This window comes from Salmo salar, chromosome ssa02 (genome assembly GCF_905237065.1).
Source record: "Salmo salar chromosome ssa02, Ssal_v3.1, whole genome shotgun sequence".
In the NCBI taxonomy this organism is placed as follows: Eukaryota; Metazoa; Chordata; class Actinopteri; order Salmoniformes; family Salmonidae; genus Salmo; species Salmo salar.
Genome location: NC_059443.1, coordinates 72,213,856 through 72,240,522, shown reverse-complemented (window position 1 = coordinate 72,240,522; position 26,667 = coordinate 72,213,856). Strand labels below are relative to the sequence as shown.

At 48.6% G+C, this 26,667-nt stretch overlaps 2 protein-coding genes across 8 annotated transcripts in view; both read left to right on the top strand.

The window, feature by feature from the left end:
- Positions 1-306: 306 nt before the first annotated feature.
- On the top strand, positions 307-16,132 carry khsrp (KH-type splicing regulatory protein). 6 transcript variants are annotated; one of them, XM_014183437.2, is made up of 20 exons: positions 307-614; positions 1,828-1,930; positions 2,073-2,132; positions 2,230-2,266; positions 2,407-2,465; positions 2,561-2,632; positions 3,190-3,247; positions 3,548-3,719; positions 4,902-5,000; positions 5,809-5,925; positions 6,386-6,494; positions 6,653-6,658; positions 7,036-7,041; positions 7,604-7,728; positions 11,323-11,628; positions 11,741-11,856; positions 13,683-13,777; positions 13,968-14,177; positions 14,590-14,762; positions 14,873-16,132. In XM_014183437.2, the coding sequence occupies exons 1-20, from the start codon at positions 528-530 to the stop codon at positions 14,879-14,881; spliced, it is 2,019 nt and encodes a 672-aa protein (XP_014038912.1). In that variant the 5' UTR covers positions 307-527; the 3' UTR covers positions 14,882-16,132. The 6 variants fall into 6 exon arrangements, with proteins under 6 accessions (XP_014038912.1, XP_014038891.1, XP_014038899.1 ...); XM_014183416.2 differs by having other exon boundaries at positions 2,561-2,644; XM_014183424.2 differs by lacking the exon at positions 7,036-7,041 and having other exon boundaries at positions 2,561-2,644.
- A 210-nt stretch (positions 16,133-16,342) lies between these two features.
- The window catches only part of LOC106592097 (DDB1- and CUL4-associated factor 15), a 44,460-nt gene continuing 34,135 nt past the window's right edge, over positions 16,343-26,667 (top strand). For both annotated transcript variants that reach the window (XM_045709554.1, XM_045709551.1), the window contains exons 1-3: positions 16,343-16,495; positions 17,398-17,495; positions 25,018-25,156. In XM_045709554.1, the coding sequence (XP_045565510.1) occupies positions 16,403-16,495; positions 17,398-17,495; positions 25,018-25,156 (330 nt within the window). In that variant the 5' untranslated portion in view covers positions 16,343-16,402. The remainder of the gene's footprint in view (positions 16,496-17,397; positions 17,496-25,017; positions 25,157-26,667) is intronic.

The window sequence follows — 26,667 nt, the reverse complement described above, 5'->3', positions numbered from 1 at the left end:
GGTACCAAAAACGAACTAAAATTTCCGCTTTGTTGCTTTTATCTGTGTTTCGACTTTTGAGATTATGCAAGTTTGATGGTGAGTGTTTTACGAGCTGAAAGAGCTCATTGTTGCCCCCAAATGGGTATTGATGGTTACAAACGTCAATCAATAATGAAATGTTGTTTCTGTAAGCACATTGGTCAACTTGACCATTCTTCAAACTCCGATTGGCTCTTCAAAAATCGCCTACAGATGATTGGTCGAAGTTGAACTGTCAATCAAGAATCACCCTGCCCTGGTCAATAGGATCTACTTTCAAGTCAGTAAACCAGTAAGATTTGTGTCTGTATTCTTCACCGCCTCCTTCGCAATCACCGATTGGTTACTTTAGGAGGGAAGACTGCTAGAAGGTTTGATGCCCACCTTCTGCGCCCTCCCCACACTTCGCCTTTCTCATCTTCCCGCTTCTGCGCAACTCTGCTCGGCCTAACTACCTGTCCAAACCCCCGTGTGTGTCTGTGTATTTCCCCAAGAGAGCAAGCAGCATGTCGGACTACGGCTCACCCGGGGCCGGAGCGGGCGCTGGAGGCAAAAAAGATGCTTTCGCGGACGCCGTGCAGCGAGCCAGACAGGTAAGGGGTCGGAGCAAGGATCTAGCGAGACTGGGGCACTGAACCAAGCCAGTCTGTTGTGTGCGCTAGCTACGATGCTAGGCTAACTAGCTAGCTTGCAACGAGGCCGTCGATGGGTTACTCGAATCGATGGGACCGACCGGCTTGGTGTGTGGGTGAAATCAAAATGCGAAAAACCTAGAATTGAACCTCATGTTGGTGTACGCATGTGTGGATTTGTTTTTAATATTAGCTAACGTTTGAGTTCGGTACCACCACAAGGTTTACGCTAGCTAGAGTGCTACCGTTAGCTGGTTAGGCTAGCTAATAGTATTCTCGGCGTGCGTGGCGATGCTTTCCTTGTTCTAGCTAGCCAACAAGCCTAAAACACCGATTGCTAGCGTAACGTACCTAGTTAGCAAACACCAACGTTACCGTTAGGTGCCTGGATAGCAAGGTAACTAATGTTGGTGATCACGAAAAGCCCTCAATTTATATTCCAGGAGACCTACCATTTAGTGAGTAGTTAACTAGTTAGTCATCAATCATTTAACGTTGCTAGCGTTAGCCCTAAGTTTGGTAACTAGCTAGCGTCAGCAGCCTATCATTAACTTAAGGTTATTTAACTAGCTAGCTACTACCTTAACTAATGAGGTAGACGTTTCCACATGGAACCTGCGATGCAAACTTTTCCAAAACAGTCAAATTTGTCGGCCAGTGTTTCAGAATAGCTAACTTACATAGCTAATGGGACACAAACACGCTCTAGCTAGTGTTAAGGTTAGCTACTGCCGACATGTCTGATACGAATTAGGCCAGTATCTCCAGATGAGATCCTCTTATCCCAGTCTGGCAGCTACCTGAACTAACCCCGGGTGTAGAAAATAACTACCGAGTCTAGGGCTGCTTCTGAAATGGCACCACAGGACTCTGGTCAAAGTAGTCCATTATAGGGAATATAGAGTGCTGTTTGGGATGCAACCCAGCTATTGTGTAATAAAGGGATGCGGGAGGGTACATGGTTTGTGTAGAGGTGATATACTTGGGCAACTACAGATCTGGGATCAGGTTACCAGCTCCAGATTCAAACCCGGCGAAGATTATACAAAACGGTTCATGTATCAGTATCTCGGGCCAACTTCATTCTCCCTAGGAGCTCACACAATGCTTTTGAATGGGATACCTGTTTTACCCAAGTCTTGGCCATATACCTCATGCTGTGTGTGTTCCCTAGATTGCAGCTAAGATCGGAGGAGATGCCGGACCTCCAAGTAACAATGGAGGAGGAGGAGAGGGCTTCCCGTTCCAAACACTGAAACGTTCTCTGGAGGATGGAGGTAGGAGGGCAACACAGGGACCAACACACACATGGAGTAATACACACGGAGGAGCACACACACTATGTACACACGGAGGATCATGTTTCTGGAGCCTTACTTCAGGGTGGTATTGAGGTTCATGTTTTTCCTGTTTTATCAGACCAACCAGATGCCAAGAAGATGTCTTCCCAGGGGGACAGAGACTCAGCCACTGCTTTGTGTACGTATACCTAACAGACAGTCTCTTGTCTCTGCCTATCCTCACACATTCATCAGTTGCTTTGTATTGGTTGGTAATCCATTACTCTTCCCCGTAGCTATCGGAGCTCAGCTCGCTGCCCTGTCTCAGCAAAGGTATTAATAGAAGGCCATTTTTTCCCCTTTTTGGCTGTCTTGTATATTTTGTAGTGTTTGATTCCCAGGTGTTTTGAGCTTGTTATGAAGGATAAGCATTCATTCCTCCTTTCTCTCCTTTCTCCCTCTTTTCTCTTCAGTGTCAGACCCTCCACTATGACAGAGGAGTACAGAGTGCCAGACGGCATGGTCGGACTCAGTGAGTACACACACAGTATCGCTTGGGCTCACGCAGAGAACCTGTTCACACACACGCACTACGATAAAATGACCTCACGGCTTGTTTCTCCGCAGTCATTGGTCGAGGGGGCGAGCAGATCAACAAGATCCAGCAGGACTCGGGCTGCAAGGTCCAGATCGCTCCAGGTGAGCAACTAGGTGCTCACCTCTCTTTATATACTACCTCTACTATCTCAGCACGCAGCCCAGATGGCACCCTATTCCCTACATAGTGCACTACCTTTGACCGGAGCAATAGCCATTATTAGACTGATATAATTGCACTGCATTGTTAGGTTTAGCACTCACAACAAAGGCATTTTGCTGTCCTTGAGCACGTGACATTAAAACATGAAACTATACGGCACTGCTTTCGACCAGGGCCTTCAGCAAATATAGTGCACTACTTTGGACAAAAACAATGACCTTTTAGGGCACTACTCTAGGCTAGCACCCTGGTCAAAAATGGAGCATTATATTTGACTGGAGCATATGCCTTTATAGTGCACTACTGTTAGTGCACTACTTTTGACCGGGGCCCATAGGGCTCTGTTAGGGCACTACTTTTGACCAGGGCCCATAGGGCTCTGTTAGTGCACTTTGTAACTAATAGGGTGCCAATTGGGATGCATTTGTAGTCTGCCAGTGAGACCGATGTTTGTTGTTTACTTGTTGATATTTACTTGTTTGTGTTTGTGTTTCAGACAGTGGTGGCATGCCAGAGAGGAGCGTCTCCCTCACAGGAAACCCTGACGCCATCGCGTAAGACATTACACTAAGTCTGTGTCCCCATAGGGCCCTGGTCTAATGTGGTGCACTACATAGGGAATAGGGCTCTGCTCTAAAGTAGTGCCCTACATAAGGAGTAGGATGCCATTTGGAAGTATCCCTTGTAGCTGTGTGGCACGATTAGGGTTCGTTAGATTTTCCTGGTCGTTTGATCTCAATTGGAAAAGTTCTGGGCACTGGCATAGGGGCACTGTTAAGAAGTATATCTGATCATTACACAACTCTTTCTAACTACCTCCCTCCCTGTCTCTGGGTCTTTTCCTCCCTCTTCAGGAAAGCCAAGATGTTTCTGGATGAGATTGTATCTCGGGGACGGGGTGCACCTTCCTCCTCTTTCCACGAGTCGACCAATGGGCAGAGTGGCTCCATGCAGGAGATGATGATCCCAGCTGGCAAGGCCGGCCTAATCATCGGCAAGGGAGGAGAGACCATCAAACAACTACAGGTTAGGCCACACACACACACACAGGAGGAGAGACCATCAAACTACAGGTTAGGCCACACACACACACAGGAGGAGAGAACATCAAACTACAGGTTAGACACACACACACAGGAGGAGAGACCATCAAACTACAGGTTAGACCACACACAAGGGAGGAGAGAATATCAAACTACAGGTTAGGCCACACACATGGGAGGAGAGAACATCAAACAACTATAGGTACACATTGGGGAGTTGTATTGCTGAAGCCTCCTGTCCAGGGGGTAAACTGGTACATCACGCTGCCTCACCTTATAGAAACTGCATCCTGTCCAGGGGGTGTACTGGTACATCACGCTGCCTCACCTTATAGAAACTGCATCCTGTCCAGGGGGTGTACTGGTACATCACACTGTCTCACCTTATAGAAACTGCATCCTGTCCAGGGGGTGTACTGGTACATCACACTGCCTCACCTTATAGAAACTGCATCCTGTCCAGGGGGTAAACTGGTACATCACACTGTCTCACCTTATAGAAACTGCATCCTGTCCAGGGGGTGTACTGGTACATCACACTGTCTCACCTTATAGAAACTGCATCCTGTCCAGGGGGTAAACTGGTACATCACACTGTCTCACCTTATAGAAACTGCATCCTGTCCAGGGGGTAAACTGGTACATCACACTGTCTCACCTTATAGAAACTGCATCCTGTCCAGGGGGTAAACTGGTACATCACACTGCCTCACCTTATAGAAACTGCATCCTGTCCAGGGGGTAAACTGGTACATCAAGCTGCCTCACCCTACAGAAACAGTGTCCTGTCCAGGGGTTGTACTGGTACATCAAGCTGCCTCACCCTACAGAAACAGTGTTCTGTCCAGGGGGTGTACTGGTACATCAAGCTGCCTCACCCTACAGAAACAGTGTTCTGTCCAGGGGGTAAACTGGTACATCAAGCTGCCTCACCCTACAGAAACAGTGTCCTGTCCAGGGGGTGTACTGGTACATCAAGCTGCCTCACCCTACAGAAACAGTGTTCTGTCCAGGGGGTGTACTGGTACATCAAATATCTGTACAGTAGAAAGATTCAGAACACAGCTACTAATATAATGGGAGGGAAGTACTAGGAAACAACACTATACCTGGGGAGTCTTGTCTGATAGATGGATAGATATCTATATCTCTCTGTTCCCTGTAGGAGCGTGCTGGAGTAAAGATGATTCTCATCCAAGATGGCTCCCAGCCACCCAACATGGACAAACCCCTGCGCATCATCGGAGACCCCTACAAAGTACAGGTAAACGCACTGCTGCCCGTACTGCGTACACCACACGCCCCTGCTGCCCGTACTGCGTACACCACACGCCCCTGCTGCCCGTACTGCGTACACCACACGCCCCTGCTGCGTACACCACACGCCCCTGCTGCCCGTACTGCGTACACCACACGCCCGCTGCTCGTGCACCCCACACGCCCCTGCTGCCCGTGCTGCGCACCCCACACGCCCCTGCTGCCCGTACTGCGCACCCCACACGCCCCTGCTGCCCGTACTGCGTACCCCACACGCCCCTGCTGCCCGTACTGCGTACCCCACACGCCCCTGCTGCCCGTACTGCGTACCCCACACGCCCCTGCTGCCCGTACTGCGTACCCCACACGCCCCTGCTGCCCGTACGGCGTACCCCACACGCCCCTGCTGCCCGTGCTCGCGCACCCCACACGCCCCTGCTGCCCGTACTGCGCACCCCACACGCCCCTGCTGCCCGTACTGCGACTCCCACACGCCCCTGCTGCCCGTACGGCGTACCCCACACGCCCCTGCTGCCCGTGCACTGCGTGACCCCCACACGCCCCTGCTGCCCGTACGGCGTACCCCACACGCCCCTGCTGCCCGTACGGCGTACCCCACACGCCCCTGCTGCCCGTACGGCGTACCCCACACGCCCCTGCTGCCCGTACGGCGTACACCACACGCCCCTGCTGCCCGTACTGCGTACCCCACACGCCCGTACTGCGTACCTGGATATGGGGCTGGTTATGTCTCTATTGTCAGGTAGTACTGGCTGACTTGATCAATATCTGTCTCTTTCTTTCTCTCTCTGCAGCAAGCGAAGGAGCTGGTGAATGAGATTCTGAGAGAGAGGGATCACGCTGGCTTTGGAGACAGAAACAATTTTGGCAACCAAATGGGGGGAGGAGGTGGTGGAGGAGGAGGCATGGATGTGAGTAGGATCTTTGTTTACGAGATGGATTCAACTTGATTGTAGTTGGAACTCTGACTGGATTTGATCGAGCTGTGGAGGTCAAACTCACCCAGGTGCTTCACTCTGTTAACCTCCACCTGTTCCCTTCCCTTCCACAATGGCACAGGGAAGGGAGCAACTTCGCTGATGGAAATGCAGCCCTGAGGGGTTAAACCCATAGAATTAGATTGACTGACTAGAACATGAAATAGAACGTCTGCCAGTGGCATCATTGACTTGATTGAAATTGACAGAAGGAGTAGAACAAAGTGTATGATTAAAGGTTGTAGAGTTCCAGCCGGTGGAATGACTGTGGCGTTGCAGCCCCGTTTAGTAACAACTCTCTGCTAGAACTCTGAAGGTCTTTGCCTCATCAGTATCGTGTGTTTCAGTTTGGCCAGATGCCTCTTCCTCATTATGGTGTCTTTTCATTGGCCAGGTGCCCGTGCCCCGCCACTCTGTGGGAGTTGTGATTGGTCGAAGTGGAGAGATGATCAAGAAGATCCAGGCAGACGCTGGAGTTAGGATACAGTTCAAACCAGGTGAGGGTCACACCCTTTCTGCTAGGGTCAACTACCATCTGGTCTTGTTCAGCTAGACCCTGTATCTCCCCCTTTAAACCCTGCTTCAGTTGTTATAATCACTATGGTAACTCTCTCCCTCTTTTTGTTCTCTCTCCCTCCCTCCCTCCTCCCCTCTCTGTCAGATGAAGGTACATGATGTATAAGTCCCACACCTACAACAGATTTAAAATATTTCTATCATAGGAAACATTAGTATTTTATCATGCTATGTTTTTACACATGATCGTGGGTCCAGGAGAATCAAACTGAACTCGGACCTCCTGCTATGTGTTAGTACCATAACATTTATATAAATCACTTGACTGTGGAGCGAACCTGGGGCGTGTTCAGTAGGGCCCCACCGTAACAAAACGGTTTGCAACTGGAACCTACAGTCTGTTCTTATTGGACAAGTCCAGGTAGCGCCTTCCGGTTTTGACCCTGCTTCAGTTGAGTGTTATGATCAGTATGGTAACTCTCCCTCTTTTCTTTGTCCCCTCCCCCCCTCTCTCTCTCCCTCTGTCAGATGAAGGTACAGGACTGTATATGAAACTCAAACACCACACACACACACACACACACACAGCAGATTTAAGTGTTTCTATCGGGTCAGAAAGGAAATGTTAGTAACCATCATCTTAGAGGTGCCAATCTGTTATGGGACAAGTCCAGGTAGCAACTTCCTGTGTTGAACCTGCTTCAGCTGAGTGTTGTGAACAGTATGGTAACTCTCTTCTTATTTTTCTCCCTCACTCCCTTCCCCCTCACTCCCTTCCCCCTCTCTCCCGTCACTCCCTTCCCCCTCACTCCCTTCCCCCTCTCTCCCCTCACTCCCTTCCCCCTCTGTCAGATGAAGGTACAGGACCGTATAAGAAACATTTTGACTGGAACCTTCTTTTGGTTGAAACAATGATCATTATGATGACTCTTTCTCATCTCTTTCGCTCGATCTGTCTTTCGCTCGATCTGTGCTTTCCCCCACCCCCTATCTTTCTCTCGTTGTCTTTCGATCGCTCTCTCTCCTCTCGCTGCCTCCTTCCCTACTCTTCCTCCCCTACCCCTGCTCTCCCTTCCCCCTCCTCCCCTCTCTCTAGATGACGGTGCAGGTCCTGATAAGATAGCCCACATCATGGGCCCTCCAGACCGCTGTGAGCACGCTGCCTCCATCATCAACGAGCTGCTGCAGAGCATCAGAGTCAGGGAGGACGGAGGACAGGGGGTATGTCCACTACCCACTACAGGGTTACACATGGGAGGCTGCAGGGGGTACATGTGGGGTGTGAAGGGAAGTGGTACTAGATGGCAGGGGGATGCACCAAGTTGAATATAAGATGGTGCAGGGGTATGGACAGGTGAGGTTTCCTGGTCTTGAGAAGGAGAGATGTATTGAAGGCCATAACTGAAATGTCTACAGAGCCTTGCAAAGTGTTCACCCACCCTTGGCATTTTTCCTATTTTGTTGCATTGCAACCTGGAATTTAAATGGATTTTTATTTGGATTTCATGTGATGGACATACACAAAATAGTCCAAATTGTTTCAAAGAATAATAATAATAATTTAAAAAAACAAAGGAAAGTGGTGCGTGTATATGTATTCACCCCCTTTGCTTTGAAGCCCCTAAATAAGATCTGGTGCAACTAATTACCTTCAGAGGTCACAGAATTAGTTAAAATATTGCACACAGGTAGACTTTAAGTGTCACATTATCTCAGTGTGTGTGTATACACCTGTTCTGAAAGGCCCCAGAGTCTGCAACACCAGTAAGCAAGCGGCACCATGAAGACCAAGGAGCTCTCCAAACAGGTCAGGGACAAAGTTGTGGCAGATCAGGGTTGGGTTATAAACATAACAAAATCAAACTTTTGAACATCCCACAGAGCACCAATTAAAACATGGAAAGAGTATTGTTGATAAAACAGCTGTATTTATGGAAAAGATGTTTGAAAGGGTTAATTTGTTGTTAAATGATATTATAAATTGGTATGGTGGAGTTATGTCCTTCATGGAGTTATCAGATTTGTACGGGAAGGTCTGCTCAATCCAAGAGTACAACCAATTGATTGCAGCATTGCCCCAAAAATGGAGGTGGCAGCAGGAGGAGGTATGGAACTGGTCTGTCTGCCCAATATAAAGAATCAAAACTAGCAGAGGAATAAAAAGAGCATAAATGGGAAAGTATATCAGTTTCATTTGAGGACTAGGATGTTGACAACTGTGCCATGCAGATTGCGAAATAGTTGTGAAGAGATTTTTGATGTACCGATTCCATGGTATAAGTTGATATATAAAACTGCTCAAGATTCAAGACTTTGTGCTTTTCAGCTGAAATTATTGTATAGAATTCTTGCCACCAACAAAATGTTGAATATTTGGGCCATAAATCATCAAAGCTCTGCAGATTCTGTTGTGACGATACAGAATAAATAGACCATTTTAAGTATGGCTGAAAATGCATAGCATTGATCTTAAGTTGACCCTAGAAATAGTACTGTTAGATCTGGAGAAACTGGGTCAGTCAATTACTAATACTCTTAGTTAAAGTATTTATCTTCAACTCGCAATCTGTGGATTCTATTCAATTACACTGAAATTGTACGTTAAACATCACAGCATAGTTGAAAAGAGATGTGTTGAAACCCGAAGTGGGTGGTGGCCAGCAGAGATGGATTGGATGGGCTGAGGGTTGGGATGTGGAATTGGAGACAAGTGGGAGTGGAGTTGCTGTGTGGGAGAGAGAATCATGGTCAAAGATAAAAGTACAAAAAAAGGTCAAAATAAAACATATTAAAAAGTACATTTGAATGACACTAAGTGGCAGTGTTTTTACAACTAATGCCGGTTTGCCTGAGGCTGATGCCATGCAGGTGTTTGTACACATGCATATACACACACTCATTCAAATAAACACATACAAGAACACACACATACATGTAATAGTGCCAGACATGCACACAAACATATAGAGTTGGAATTGCTGTTAGGGTTTTAGTTGTTGGTGCATTGGGGTTTCTTGGGGATGGGAAATGGAGTTAACTGTCTTCTTGGGGTGGGACTGGGAGGGGTCTCGAATGCTTGAGGGACAGCTATTGGGGAACTGTGGGGGATCTTGGAGGGTTCGGGGTCACGTTTTTGGCCTTGTGGGAGATCTATCAACATGCCCTTGAGCAGGGCATTGTCCCTGGATGCTTCTGTGTGTCACTCTGAATGGGAGTCAGTTGGATGACTGGTATGATGTAGTTGTTGAGCGGCTTCCCTGCAAGTATATTTTATGTTTCGGATATTCAAATAAAAAATTCTAGATATTTTTTTAAGTGGCACCACAACAAACCTCCCAAGAGAGGGCCGCCACCCAAAATTCAGACCAGGCAAGAAGGGCATTAATCAGAGGCAACAAAGAGACCAAAGATAACCCTGAAGGAGCTGCAAAGCTCCACAGCGGAGATTAGAGTATCTGTCCATAGGACCACTTTAAGCCGTACACTCCACAGAGCTGGGCTTTACGGAAGTGGCTAGAAAAAAAGCCATTGCTTAAAGAAAAAAATAAAGGTATGTGAGAGACTCCCCAAATATATGGAAGACGGTACTCTGGTTAGATGAGACTAAAATTGAGCTTTTTGGCCGTCAAAGAAAACGCTGTCTGGCGCAAACCTATCACAGTGAAGCGTGGTGGTAGCATCGTGCTGTGGGGATGTTTTTCGTCGGCAGGGACTGGGAAACTGGTCAGAATTGAAGGAATGATAGATGGTGCTAAAGACAGGGAAATTCTTGAGGGAAACCTGTTTGTCTTCCAGAGATTTGAGATTGGGTGGAGGTTCACCTTCCAGCAGGACAATGACCCTAAGCATACTGCTAAAGCAACACTTGCGTGGTTTAAGGGCAAACATTTAAATGGCTTGGAATGTCAAAGCCCAGACCTCAATCCAATTGAGAATCTGTGGTATGACTTAAATATTGCGGTACACCAGTGGAACCCATCCAACTTTTTTTCACACAAAAAAAATGTTGCATCTTCAAAGTGGTAGGCATGTGGTGTAAATCAAATGATACAAACCCCCCCGAAAATTCATTTTAATTCCAGGTTGTAAGGCAACAAAATAGGAAAAATGCCAAGGGGGGTGAATACTCGTGCAAGCCACTTCACATTAAGTCTCCGCTATTCCCCCTTTAGTTTTTCCTTGAATTTTTGTATTTATTAATACATTTCTTTGACGGGACATCAACATTTTCTGTCAATGTGCCAGATTTGGCCAGCTGGCAAGTTTATTTATTTATTTTCCCAGCTTTAGTCCCTGGGCAGATGGATAAAAATGACACTGTTTAAAAATCTAACTTAAGGCGTCGGCATGCTTCCCATCTGAAACCGTTCAGAACAGTTTGTGCAGTATTCTGACATTTTGATAAGGTTTTGGTGTTCAGAATTGTATTTATTCTTTTGGCCGTTTGCGCACCAAAATTTCTCAGAGCAAGCTGAAGTTCAGCATTTGACATCGATGTCCCTTCATTGGCCAACAGTAGAGATTCTTCAATGAAGTGTTTGTGCAAAAAAAAATTCTTTGCAAAATACCACACCAAACATCTTAGTTAGATGCAACTCAGATCTCCTCTGCAAAAATGTAAATTTAATGCTGTATTTTTTTTGAGTCATCTTAGATTTATATCATTTTATTTTGATGAACTGTATACAGGCTACGGAGTCTCCAAATAGTACTACTGGCACTTTTTAGCGGTTTTCAAGCGACGGTCTTTAAAAGGTAGTATGCCAGCGCAGTCGTGCGGAAGCCTTCACCTGCGTCTCCCTCTCTCTTCTCCAGGGTCCTCCAGGTCCTCCTGGCACGGGGGGGATGCCTCAGGGTGGCCATGGCAGGGGGCGAGGCCAGGGCAACTGGGGCGGTCCTCCGGGAGGTGAGGTCACCTTCTCTATCCCCGCCCACAAATGCGGCCTTGTGATTGGTCGGGGTGGCGAGAACGTCAAGGCCATCAACCAGCAGACGGGGGCTTTCGTGGAGATCTCGCGTCAGCCGCCGCCCAACGGTGACCCCAACTTCAAACTGTTCATCATCAGGGGGTCCCCTCAACAGATAGATCATGCCAAGCAGCTCATAGAGGACAAGATCGAGGTACGGGAGGACGGACATGTCCTGAACACACATTTAAACACACCCAGTGTATCATTTAATAGTCCCACACAAACTGTAAATGGAATGAATAGTTTCTCCTCTGCCCCTCTAGGCTCCTCTGTGTCCTCTAGGGGGTGGTCCTGGTGGACCTGGTCCTGCTGGTCCAATGGGCCCCTACAACCCCAACCCTTACAACCCAGGGCCTGGTGGCCCCGGAGGACCCCCGCAGTAAGTTCAACAACCATGCGCCCCTACAACCCCAACCTTGATATTGCAGCCTGCCCCCCCCTCCCCCACACACACACACACACACAGTAAATACAGCACCTACCAGACATAAAGGGCCAGTTTCCCTGTCCCAGGCTAGTGCTAGTTTGCATCGCTACAGCTTGTTATACATCCATGACATAAAAGAAAGAAGGGGTCTACTGTTAGTGTGGTGAGCAGCTCTGATCCCCTTGTGCTGTTGAGTGATTATTTTTTTTTTTTCTGGCTCACCATTTCTGTCATATGTACATTGTATGTTATTCACATTTCTTCCTCTGAATGAAATAAGGCCACATGTTGGTTAACTTCTATGGGCTAGGTGGGACGTGACCGTCCCACTTGCGGGACACACTATTCAACAGCCAATGAAATAGCATGGCGCGAAATACAAAACAGCAAAAATCTCATAATTACATTTTCTCAAACAATCAACTATTTTACACCATTTTAAAGAAACTTCTCGTTAATCTAACGACATTGTCCCATTTCAAAAAGGCTTTACGGCGAAAGCATAAAATTAGATTATGTTAGGACATGAACTTCACAAGAAAAACCACACAGCCATTTTCCAAGCAAGGACATGCATCACAAAAACCAAAAGTACAGCTAAAATATTCACTAACCTTTGATCTTCATCAGATGGCACTCATAGGACTTCATGTTATACAATACATGTGTGTTTTGCTCGATAAAGTTCGTATTTATATCCAAAAACAGCATTTTACATTGGCGCGTGATGTTCAGAAAATGTATTCCCACCAAAACCTCCAGTGAATGTGCACATCAATTTACAAAATACTCATCATAAACGTTGATAAAATATTAAACTGTTATTCAAAGAATTATAGATAAACATCTCCTTAATGCAACCGCTGTGACAGATTTAAAAAAAGCTTCACGGGGAAAGCACACCTTGCAATAATCTGAGTACGGCGCTCAGAAAAATACAACAGGCAATACAGATACCTGCCATTTGAGTCATCTAAAATCATAAATAGCATTATAAATATTCACTTTGATCATCAGAAGGCACTTCCAGGAATCCCAGGTCCACAATAAATGTTGTTTTGTTCGCTAAAGTCCATAATTTATGTCCAAATACCTCCTTGTTGTTTGCGCGTTCAGTAAGCTACTCCAAATGTAGGAAGCGCGGCGCAAATTTCACGACAAAGTCAGTTCTATTTACGTTGATAGAAACGTCAAATTTTGTGTAGCATCAATCTTTAGGGTCTTTTTAACATAAAACTTCAATACTATTACAACTGGACGATTCCAATGTCTTAAACGTTATGGAACACAGCTACCTCATCACGTGAATGCGCGCCAATGAACTCATGTCATTTTCTGAGTCACCAACTTCCCGGCCTTCTGTTCACTGTAAAAGCCTGAAACAAGGTTCTAAAGACTGACATCGGAAGCCTTAGGACGTGCAAAGTGAACCCTGAGTCACTGTTAGATAGGCAATGACTTGAAAAGACTACAAGCATCAAATTTCCCACTTCCTGGTTGGATTTTTCTCAGGTTTTTGCCTGCGATATGAGTTGCGTTATACTCACAGACGTCATTCAAACAGTTTTAGAAACTTAAGTGTTTTCTATCCAAATCTACTAATAATATGCAAATATTTGACTCTGGGCCTGAGTATTAGGCAGTTTACTCTGGGCATGCTTTTCATCTGAAATCGAAAATACTGCCCCCTATTAAGTTAAAGCCAATGGGTATCATGCGTTTTGGTGTGTTTGACTTAAAGACATTAAGTGTCTAATCGTTCTCCACTCTCTCTCCAGTGGCGGCCCCCCAGGTGGTCATGGTTATGGGGCCCCTCAGGGCTGGGGCAACACCTTCCAGCAGTGGCAGGCCCCTGGAGGGCCACACGACCCCAGTGAGTAGACACTGCTTTATATTGACTGGTCTGATACTCTCCATCAGGCACTTTCCCTCCTCTCTGGTCAATCAATTTTTCCCTGGCCTGTCCTCAACACTCTACTCTTAACTTCTCGTTTCCTCTCCTCCCATTTACCTTACCCTCTTCCTCCCTTTCAACCCTCTTTCTCTAATCTTTCCCCTCCCAGATAAGGCAGCGGCAGACCCCAATGCTGCGTGGGCAGCCTACTATGCGCAATACTACCAGCAGCAGCCAGGGGGCGCCATGCCGGGCCAGGCCCCCAACGCCCCAGCAGCCGCCCCAGTCCAGGCAGACCCCTCCCAGGCAGCCCAGACCCCTGGAGGCCAGCCAGACTACACCAAGGCCTGGGAGGAGTATTACAAGAAGATGGGCATGGGTAAGATCATCGCCATGGTTATGATCATCGCCATGGTTATATTGACTTTACAATGACGTCCTGTAGTGCAATCAGTAACAATGTATCACTAGAAACAAAACACACGAGAAATATGAAATAATAGCGGATACATTTAGTAAAAAGGAACTACTAGAAAATCACATTTGGGTCGGCGCTTGCAAAATGGTGTCCATCTTGTAACACACAGGAGATCCTGTGTTACTAGAAAGGACTGAAAGGCCTTCACACTGTGTAGTCCTTATACATGCCACCTTTTAATGGACACTTTTCATCCAGAAGATGTCGTCAGATTTATTTCTATACAACAGAATTGTGATCAACAAATACTATTTTCTTGTCCAAGTTGTTGATCTTAAAGTCTGCTCCACTTTCCCTCCCTCTCTCTCCTCAGCCCAGCCCGGTGGAGGTGCAGCAGCGGCGCCGGCTGCAGCTGTAGCCGGGGGAGGAGCCGGCGGACAGCAGGACTACAGTGCAGCCTGGGCTGAGTACTACAGGCAGCAGGCGGCCTTCTACGGCCCTGGAGGGGCTCCGGGACAGGCTGCCACCCCTCAGCAAGGACAACAGGTAACACCCACACACACTCAGCTAGGACAACAGGTCACACATTTCATAGAAAACTGTCCAGTGTTCCCAGATACTTTAACTTCTCTACACTCTCATTCTCTCTATCCCAGGCCCAGTGAACCAAATCCAGCCAGTCTCCAGCCTGTCAGACGCATGGACCGGGAGGACTGTTTCTTCACTGCAGCAGCAGACACATCCCATCCAGCTCTCTGGACTTTTTAAATGTTTTCTTCTGGGTTTAAGTCGTAATTCAAAAAATGTCTGGTTTTGACGGAAGCAAAACCTTAATTCCCTCCCTCAAATACACTCCCAGTACCCCTCCCTCTTATCCCAGTACCCCTCCCTCTTATCCCAGTACCCCTCCCTCTTATCCCAGTACCCCTCCCTCTTATCCCAGTACCCCTCCCTCTTATCCCAGTACCCCTCCCTCTTATCCCAGTACCCCTCCCTCTTATCCCAGTACCCCTCCCTCTTATCCCAGTACCCTTTCTTCCCTTAATTCCCCTTGTTTTTCCTTTTCTTTCTTTTTTACAAAAACTGAAAAATAACAAATTCTACGATTTTTGCTGATGAAATGATTGAACAACTTGGTAGGGTTGTTTTTCCTTTTTGTTCCCCTGTCCTCACCCCAACACCTACAGTGTCTGCCTGTCCTCACCCCAACCCCCAGTGTCTGCCTGTCCTCACCCTGCATCCCAACCCCTACAGTGTCTGAGGAGGTGAAGGGGAAGATAGTAAAGAGCTCTGGCTCATCGGCCTAGCTAATACCCAATTGTAAAATACATGGACTCGCACTTCTGTCATTTTGTTTGTTTTCCTGAGGAATAAACTGTCGTCTAGCAGTACTTTGGAGTATAACTACTACTAATATTCAGCATCGGTTTGTAAAAACAAGTTGTTTTTTTGCAAGCAAAAGGATATTTTTTTGCTTTTTAGGCTTTTATTTTCATTTTTAATTAACGTCTAGTTCAGTTAAAACATTCCCTGTGTTGATGACGTAGCAGCATTTTTTCCCCTCCCCTCCCCCTCCACCCACTTATAATTTTACTTAGTTCATATTTTTTGGTAACTAAAGGGTGGGCCTGGGTTTGTGTGTGCCTGCGCGTCTGACTGTGTGTACAAGCGCCTGTTTCTATGGCTGCTTGCTACAGTGTGTGCCTGCTTGTTTTGTTGGTTATTTTGGCACAATTTGTGTCCCCAAGGCCCCCCTTCCCCTTGCTGACTTCAGATCAGATTGCTGCATCATCAGATGGGATGCCTTTAATTTTATTTTTCCTCATGTTCCAAGAAGTCGTGTTGTATGCTGTTTTTTTTTTGTTTTTTTTACTGCTTGTTTTTAAACTTCACAATAAATAAAAAGTATTGAGATATTTGGTGGATTGTATGTTTTTGTTGCACATAGTTTCAAGTCAGAGATAAGACTAAAGTATTAGTTTCAGCAATATTGCTATACTTATGTTCACTGAACTTAATTTGTGACAAAAACAATCATATTGTTAACCCTGTAACCAATCACAGGCTGGGAGATTTGTTTTCGTCGTTGATTTACGTTCACATATGCCAATCGGACTGCTCCCACGATGATCGAGAACCAATGGGTCGAGATGGTAGGCAGGGCGTAGTGAACACTACGGCGGAAAATGGCGCCCAGCTCGAAAACCGAAAAGGACGGTAACAAACAAACGCAGAGAAAACACAAAGAACATGTCGTCAAGCTTCTGAACCGTGGAAAGGTATGCAACAAACTAGACAAGAGAATGGCACAAGCATGGCTTTGACGAAGAATGTGGTCGCAGGGTCAATGTCTCGATAGTGCAAGACCCTGCGGATGCTAGCTAGTTAACGTGTTAATAAGCACCAACTAGCTACAGTACGTTAGCTAGCAGGCTGACTCGTTAGCAAGCCACCTTTGGCCAAAACCTAGCTACAATCCATGATGACTAAGTTAACAGGCTGGTTGCTATATTGTGTAAGGGGATGTTGCTAGCTAGTTAACCGTCTATCCCAAGCCACTTAGCTAGCTAACGTTTGTTGAACCGAGCAGTAAGCCAGCTTGCGCACGTAAACTGTTTATTTCGCATTCACTAACGCAACAAGGTAACAAGCCAATTTACTAGTTTTGCATTTGTAGTCGCCGCTGGCCATTTCAGATCACTATGCACGGCATGATTCCTCTGTGTTGTAATGTTTTTCAATTCTGGTCTTGGGGACTGCTCGCCTTTTGTTTCAGCTAACGTTAAAGGTGATGCTGATTAGCTAGTTAAATCAGGTGTTAATGTTGATTAAGAACAAAAGCATGCAGTGTACACCCTAGAGACCTGGATGAAAGAACACTGTTGGGTGGGTGTGTAGGTAGTAGAGTGGTCAAGACTGGTTTCCTGGACTCAGACCAAGCCTCGTCCGTGTGCTGTACGTATCAAGCATCTCAGAGTACGTGCTGATCTAGGATCTGAGGTCCCTCCTGTCCAAGTAATCTAACTCGTAATCTGAAAGGCTAAACTGATCCTAAATCCGCACGACTACTCTGAGATGGTTATACATAAGACCCCATGGACTAACAAGCTGTTTCAATGAAGGTTCTTTATTGGGTACTTTGACCACTTTTCACTAACTTCCCACGTCCTCTCTCCTATAGTTGTCTGGCCAGTATTCTCAGCGCTTGTTCAGGAAACTACCACCGCGCGTCTGTGTTCCCCTGAAGAACATAGTCAGCGAGGAGTTCCTCAGAGCAGGGTGAGTGTTTGTGAAAGACTATGTCTTTCTACAATGTAGAAAATAGTGAAATTGACAAAAAACCCATGAATGAGTAGGTGTGTCCTTACTTTTCACATGTACTGTGTATATACAGTACCAGTCAAAGTTTGGGTTTTTCTTTATTTTTACAATTTTTTACATTGTATAATAATAGTGAAGACATCAAAACTATGAAATAACATACGGAATCATATACCGTAAATTCCAGACTATAAGCCACAACTTTTTTCCCCGGCTTTGAACCTCGCGGCTTAAACAATGACGCGGCTAATATATGGATTTTTCCCGCTTTCAATTTTTTTTTCTAAAAAAAACCACATTGTGATGTGCTCAGTTTTTTGGCTGCATGAAGCTTTCATTAGACCAATGAAATTGCCGAACGGGTTAAGGTCAAACAACTTTTTTGTTTACTGTTTAGATTAAGTCGAGCGCTCTCAAACTTCCCATCATTCTGATTACGGTAGTCATTTTGTCACCCTCATCATGGCAAAGACACGGAGAAATGCATATGATGCAGCTTTCAAGTTGAAGGCGATTGATCTGGCTGTTGGAAAAGCAAATAGAGCTGCTGCACGGGAGCTTGGTCTTAATGAGTCGATGATAAGACGTTGGAAACAGCAGCGTGAGGAATTGACTCAGTGCAAAAAGACAACTAAAGCTTACTGCTAATTTTTTATTTTTTGTTACAAGCCGTGTTTCGTTAAAGCCTATTTATTTTTGTTACAAGCCGTGTTTCGTTAAAGCCTGTGTAAAGTTGATTTGTTTCAATGTACCGGTAGGCACCTGCGGCTTATAGACATGTGCGGCTTATTTATGTTCAAAATAATATATATTTTTTAATTCAGTGGGTGCGGCTTATATTCAGGTGCGCTTAATAGTCCGGAAATTACGGTAGTAACCAAAAATGTGAAAAACAAATATTTGAGATTCTTCAAAGTAGCCACCCTTTGCTTGGTGACAGCTTTGCACACTCTTGGCATTCTCTCAACCAGCTTCATGAGGAAGTCACCTGGAATGCATTTCAATTAACAGGTGTGCCTTGTTAAAAGTTATTTTGTGGAATTTCTTTCCTTAATGCGTTTGAGCCATTCAGTTGTGTTGTGACAAGGTAGGGGTGGTATACAGAAGATAGCCCTATTTGGTAAAATAACAAGAATATTGAAGAATATAAAATGTTTTGATTTGTTAATCACTTTTTTTGGTTACTACATGATTCCATATGTGTTATTTCATAGTTTTGATGTCTTCACTGTTATTCTACAATGTTGAAAATAGTAAAAATAAAGAAAATCCCTGGAATGAGTATGTTCCAAACTTTTGACTGTTACGTGTGTGTGTGTATATATGTATATACACTACCGTTCAAAGGTTTGGGGTCACTTATACATTTATGCCTAGAAGGACAGCATCCTGGAGTCTCCTCTTCACTGTTGACTTTGAGACTGGTGTTTTGCGGGTACTTTTAATGAAGCTGCCAGTTGAGGACTTGTGAGGCGTCTGTTTCTCAAACTAGACACTGATGTACTTGTCCTCTTGCTCAGTTGTGCACCTGGGCCTCCCACTCCTCTTTCTATTCTGGTTAGAGCCAGTTTGCGCTGTTCTGTGAAGGGAGAAGTACACAGTGTTGTATGAGATCTTCAGTTTCTTGGCAATTTCTCGCATGGAATAGCCTTCATTTCTCAGAACAAGAATAGACTGATGAGTTTCAGAAGAAAGTTATTTGTTTCTGGTCATTTTGAGCCTGTAATCGAACCCACAAATGCTGATGCTCCAGATACTCAACTAGTCTAAAGAAGGCCAGTTTTATTGCTTCTTTAATCAGGACAACAGTTTTCAGCTGTGCTAACATAATGCAAAAGGATTTTCTAATGATCAATTAGCCTTTTAAAATGATAAACTTGGATTAGCTAACACAACATGCTATTGGAACACAGGAGTGATGGTTGCTGATAATGGGCCTCTACGCCTATGTAGATATTCCATAAAAAATCAGCTGTTTCCAGCTACAACATTTACAACATTAAGTGTCTACACTGTATTTCTGATCAATTTGATGTTATTTTAATGGACAAAACATTTGATTTTCTTTCAAAAATGAGGACATTTCTAAGTGACCACAAACATTTTAATGGTAGTCTGTGTGTCATCAAAGTCAGAGCTAGTAAGGGGGGAAACACACACACTCCTCATCTCCACACACACCTCGTGTCCACTCTCCCACACACACCTCGTGTCCACTCTCCCACACACACCTCGTGTCCACTCTCCCACACACACCTCGTGTCCACTCTCCCACACACACCCCGTGTCCACTCTCCCACACACACCTCGTGTCCACTCTCCCACACACACCTCGTGTCCACTCTCCCACACACACCTCGTGTCCACTCTCCCACACACACCTCGTGTCCACTCTCCCACACACACCTCGTGTCCACTCTCCCACACACACCTCGTGTCCACTCTCCCACACACACCTCGTGTCCACTCTCCCACACACACCTCGTGTCCACTCTCCCACACACACCTCGTGTCCACTCTCCCACACACACCTCGTGTCCACTCTCCCACACATACACTCCTCATCCCCACACACACACTCCTCATCCCCACACACACACTCCTCATCTCCACACACACACTCCTCATCTCCACACACACACTCCTCATCTCCACACACACACTCCTCATCTCCACACACACACTCCTCATCTCCACACACACACTCCTCATCTCCACACACACACTCCTCATCTCCACACACACACTCCTCATCTCCACACACACACTCCTCATCTCCACACACACACTCACTCATCTCCACACACACCAGGGATGCAAACTAGTCACCTTTTGGCGAGATTTGCCATTTTGAATCCAAAATGGTGACCTACGTGATTCGTGTAGATCCGATGAGAAACGTGAGGGGGGGGGGCTTTGGATCATTACTGGCTGTAAGCAAGGCTCAGCCAATCGTTCACATAACAGAATGCAGAACACGACTGAAGAGAGAAGAGACAACCAATTTGCTACTTACAGCATCAGCGTGCGCTCTGGAAAGAGCGGAGAGTGGTATGGCAGTTTGCCAGTTAACTTACACCTAACGAAGAGGTAACGTTAGGTGAGAAGCCTGGCCACGGAGACGGGGTGGGGGGGTAACGTTAGGTGAGAAGCCTGGCCACGGAGACGGGGGTGAAGAGGTAACGTTAGGTGAGAAGCCTGGCCACGGAGACGGGGTGATGAGGTACCGTTAGGTGAGAAGCCTGGACACGGAGACGGGGTGGGGGGTAACGTTAGGTGAGAAGCCTGGCCACGGAGACGGGGGTGGGGGGTAACGTTAGGTGAGAAGCCTGGCCACGGAGACGGGGGTGAAGAGGTAACGTTAGGTGAGAAGCCTGGCCACGGAGACGGGGTGAAGAGGTAACGTTAGGTGAGAAGCCTGGCCACGGAGACGGGGTGAAGAGGTAACGTTAGGTGAGAAGCCTGGCCACGGAGACGGGGGTGAAGAGGTAACGTTAGGTGAGAAGCCTGGCCACGGAGACGGGGTGGGGGGGTAACGTTAGGTGAGAAGCCTGGCCACGGAGACGGGGTGAGGAGGTAACGTTAGGTGAGAAGCCTGGCCACGGAGACGGGGTGGGGGGGTAACGTTAGGTGAGAAGCCTGGCCACGGAGACGGGGTGGGGGGTAACGTTAGGTGAGAAGCCTGGCCACGGAGACGGGGGTGAAGAGGTAACGTTAGGTGAGAAGCCTGGCCACGGAGACGGGGTGAAGAGGTAACGTTAGGTGAGAAGCCTGGCCACGGAGACGGGGTGAAGAGGTAACGTTAGGTGAGAAGCCTGGCCACGGAGACGGGGTGGGGGGGTAACGTTAGGTGAGAAGCCTGGCCACGGAGACGGGGTGAAGAGGTAACGTTAGGTGAGAAGCCTGGCCACGGAGACGGGGTGGGGGGGTAACGTTAGGTGAGAAGCCTGGCCACGGAGACGGGGGTGAAGAGGTAACGTTAGGTGAGAAGCCTGGCCACGGAGACGGGGTGAAGAGGTAACGTTAGGTGAGAAGCCTGGACACGGAGACGGGGTGGGGGGGTAACGTTAGGTGAGAAGCCTGGCCACGGAGACGGGGGTGGGGGGGTAACGTTAGGTGAGAAGCCTGGCCACGGAGACGGGGGTGAAGAGGTAACGTTAGGTGAGAAGCCTGGCCACGGAGACGGGGTGAAGAGGTAACGTTAGGTGAGAAGCCTGGCCACGGAGACGGGGTGAAGAGGTAACGTTAGGTGAGAAGCCTGGCCACGGAGACGGGGGTGAAGAGGTAACGTTAGGTGAGAAGCCTGGCCACGGAGACGGGGTGGGGGGGTAACGTTAGGTGAGAAGCCTGGCCACGGAGACGGGGTGGGGGGGGTAACGTTAGGTGAGAAGCCTGGCCACGGAGACGGGGGTGAAGAGGTAACGTTAGGTGAGAAGCCTGGCCACGGAGACGGGGTGAAGAGGTAACGTTAGGTGAGAAGCCTGGCCACGGAGACGGGGTGAAGAGGTAACGTTAGGTGAGAAGCCTGGCCACGGAGACGGGGTGGGGGGGGTAACGTTAGGTGAGAAGCCTGGCCACGGAGACGGGGGTGAAGAGGTAACGTTAGGTGAGAAGCCTGGCCACGGAGACGGGGTGGGGGGGTAACGTTAGGTGAGAAGCCTGGCCACGGAGACGGGGGTGAAGAGGTAACGTTAGGTGAGAAGCCTGGCCACGGAGACGGGGTGAAGAGGTAACGTTAGGTGAGAAGCCTGGACACGGAGACGGGGTGGGGGGTAACGTTAGGTGAGAAGCCTGGCCACGGAGACGGGGGTGGGGGGTAACGTTAGGTGAGAAGCCTGGCCACGGAGACGGGGGTGAAGAGGTAACGTTAGGTGAGAAGCCTGGCCACGGAGACGGGGTGAAGAGGTAACGTTAGGTGAGAAGCCTGGCCACGGAGACGGGGTGAAGAGGTAACGTTAGGTGAGAAGCCTGGCCACGGAGACGGGGGTGAAGAGGTAACGTTAGGTGAGAAGCCTGGCCACGGAGACGGGGTGGGGGGTAACGTTAGGTGAGAAGCCTGGCCACGGAGACGGGGGTGAAGAGGTAACGTTAGGTGAGAAGCCTGGCCACGGAGACGGGGTGAAGAGGTAACGTTAGGTGAGAAGCCTGGCCACGGAGACGGGGGTGAAGAGGTAACGTTAGATGAGAAGCCTGGCCACGGAGACGGGGTGGGGGGGGGTAACGTTAGGTGAGAAGCCTGGCCACGGAGACGGTGGTGAAGAGGTAACGTTAGGTGAGAAGCCTGGCCACGGAGACGGGGTGGGGGGGTAACGTTAGGTGAGAAGCCTGGCCACGGAGACGGGGGTGAAGAGGTAACGTTAGGTGAGAAGCCTGGCCACGGAGACGGGGGTGAAGAGGTAACGTTAGGTGAGAAGCCTGGCCACGGAGACGGGGTGGGGGGGGTAACGTTAGGTGAGAAGCCTGGCCACGGAGACGGGGGTGAAGAGGTAACGTTAGGTGAGAAGCCTGGCCACGGAGACGGGGGTGAAGAGGTAACGTTAGGTGAGAAGCCTGGCCACGGAGACGGGGGTGAAGAGGTAACGTTAGGTGAGAAGCCTGGCCACGGAGACGGGGTGGGGGGGGTAACGTTAGGTGAGAAGCCTGGCCACGGAGACGGGGGTGAAGAGGTAACGTTAGGTGAGAAGCCTGGCCACGGAGACGGGGGTGAAGAGGTAACGTTAGGTGAGAAGCCTGGCCACGGAGACGGGGGTGAAGAGGTAACGTTAGGTGAGAAGCCTGGCCACGGAGACGGGGGTGAAGAGGTAACGTTAGGTGAGAAGCCTGGCCACGGAGACGGGGGTGAAGAGGTAACGTTAGGTGAGAAGCCTGGCCACGGAGACGGGGGTGAAGAGGTAACGTTAGGTGAGAAGCCTGGCCACGGAGACGGGGGTGAAGAGGTAACGTTAGGTGAGAAGCCTGGCCACGGAGACGGGGTGAAGAGGTAACGTTAGGTGAGAAGCCTGGCCACGGAGACGGGGGTGAAGAGGTAACGTTAGGTGAGAAGCCTGGCCACGGAGACGGGGGTGAAGAGGTAACGTTAGGTGAGAAGCCTGGCCACGGAGACGGGGGTGAAGAGGTAACGTTAGGTGAGAAGCCTGGCCACGGAGACGGGGGTGAAGAGGTAACGTTAGGTGAGAAGCCTGGCCACGGAGACGGGGGTGAAGAGGTAACGTTAGGTGAGAAGCCTGGCCACGGAGACGGGGTGAAGAGGTAACGTTAGGTGAGAAGCCTGGCCACGGAGACGGGGGTGAAGAGGTAACGTTAGGTGAGAAGCCTGGCCACGGAGACGGGGGTGAAGAGGTAACGTTAGGTGAGAAGCCTGGGGGTGAGAAGGTGATGAAGCGTACTTCATGAACTGTAACTGAAAAAACATCTGGCATTTGGAAAGTTTGAGGTGAGGGAGAAAGTGTGGTGGAACAAGTATTGTTAGCATTGTTAAGTATCTTGCCATCTGGATGGAATTCTCCGTTAGCTAACCAGAGAAATGTTGAGCAACATTGAGCCAACTGAACCAGTCAATTAAATCATCATCTCCACACACACCTTGTGTCCCCACTCTCTCACCTCTCTCTCTCTCTCACCTCTCTCTCTCTCTCTCACCTCTCTCACCTCTCTCACCTCTCTCACCTCTCTCTCTCTCTCTCTCTCTCTCTCTCTCACCTCTCTCTCTCTCACCGCTCCCTCTCTCTCTCACACCGCTCCCTCTCTCTCTCACACCGCTCCCTCTCTCTCTCACACCGCTCCCTCTCTCTCTCACACCGCTCCCTCTCTCTCTCACACCGCTCCCTCTCTCTCTCACACCGCTCCCTCTCTCTCTCACACCGCTCCCTCTCTCTCTCACACCGCTCCCTCTCTCTCTCACACCGCTCCCTCTCTCTCTCACACCGCTCCCTCTCTCTCTCACACCGCTCCCTCTCTCTCTCACACCGCTCCCTCTCTCTCTCACACCGCTCCCTCTCTCTCTCACACCGCTCCCTCTCTCACACCTCTCTCTCACACCGCTCCCTCTCTCTCTCACCGCTCCCTCTCTCTCTCACCGCTCCCTCTCTCTCTCACCGCTCCTCTCTCTCTCACACCGCTCCCTCTCTCTCTCACACCGCTCCTCTCTCTCTCACACCGCTCCCTCTCTCTCTCACACCGCTCCCTCTCTCTCTCACACCGCTCCCTCTCTCTCTCACACCGCTCCCCTCTCTCTCTCACACCGCTCCCTCTCTCTCTCACACCGCTCCCCCTCTCTCTCACACCGCTCCCTCTCTCTCTCACCGCTCCCTCTCTCTCTCACCGCTCCCTCTCTCTCTCACCGCTCCCTCTCTCTCTCACCGCTCCCTCTCTCTCTCACCGCTCCCTCTCTCTCTCACCGCTCCCTCTCTCTCACACCGCTCCCTCTCTCTCTCTCACCGCTCCCTCTCTCTCTCACACCCCTCCCCCTCTCTTGTTCCAGACACATCTTCCTGGGGTTCACTAAGTGTGGTCGTTATGTGCTGTCCTACACCAGTGACTGTGGAGAGGACGATGACTTCTCCTTCTACACCTATCACCTCTACTGGTGGGAGTTCAACCTACACAGCAGACTCAAACAGGTAGGTTGGACCGACTGGGAACCATCTCCAGTGCCGTCCGTATGGCCTAAAGAGATGTGGACCAGTAGAACAGACCTACTACAGTACATGGACTGACTGTAGCCTAAACCAACCAGGAAGTGGTCTCCAGTGCCCTCCGTATGGCCTAAAGAGATGTGGACCAGTAGAACAGACCTACTACAGTACATGGACTGACTGTAGCCTAAACCAACCAGGAAGTGGCCTCCAGTGCCCTCCGTATGGCCTAAAGAGATGTGGACCAGTAGAACAGACCTACTACAGTACATGGACTGACTGTAGCCTAAACCAACCAGGAAGTGGTCTCCAGTGCCCTCCGTATGGCCTAAAGAGATGTGGACCAGTAGAACAGACCTACTACAGTACATGGACTGACTGTAGCCTAAACCAACCAGGAAGTGGTCTCCAGTGCCCTCCGTATGGCCTAAAGAGATGTGGACCAGTAGAACAGACCTACTACAGTACATGGACTGACTGTAGCCTAAACCAACCAGGAAGTGGTCTCCAGTGCCGTCCGTATGGCCTAAAGAGATGTGGACCAGTAGAACAGACCTACTACAGTACATGGACTGACTGTAGCCTAAACCAACCAGGAAGTGGTCTCCAGTGCCGTCCGTATGGCCTAAAGAGATGTGGACCAGTAGAACAGACCTACTACAGTACATGGACTGACTGTAGCCTAAACCAACCAGGAAGTGGTCTCCAGTGCCGTCCGTATGGCCTAAAGAGATGTGGACCAGTAGAACAGACCTACTACAGTACATGGACTGACTGTAGCCTAAACCAACCAGGAAGTGGTCTCCAGTGCCCTCCGTATGGCCTAAAGAGATGTGGACCAGTAGAACAGACCTACTACAGTACATGGACTGACTGTAGCCTAAACCAACCAGGAAGTGGTCTCCAGTGCCGTCCGTATGGCCTAAAGAGATGTGGACCAGTAGAACAGACCTACTACAGTACATGGACTGACTGTAGCCTAAACCAACCAGGAAGTGGTCTCCAGTGCCCTCCGTATGGCCTAAAGAGATGTGGACCAGTAGAACAGACCTACTACAGTACATGGACTGACTGTAGCCTAAACCAACCAGGAAGTGGTCTCCAGTGCCCTCCGTATGGCCTAAAGAGATGTGGACCAGTAGAACAGACCTACTACAGTACATGGACTGACTGTAGCCTAAACCAACCAGGAAGTGGTCTCCAGTGCCGTCCGTATGGCCTAAAGAGATGTGGACCAGTAGAACAGACCTACTACAGTACATGGACTGACTGTAGCCTAAACCAACCAGGAAGTGGTCTCCAGTGCCCTCCGTATGGCCTAAAGAGATGTGGACCAGTAGAACAGACCTACTACAGTACATGGACTGACTGTAGCCTAAACCAACCAGGAAGTGGTCTCCAGTGCCTTCCGTATGGCCTAAAGAGATGTGGACCAGTAGAACAGACCTACTACAGTACATGGACTGACTGTAGCCTAAACCAACCAGGAAGTGGTC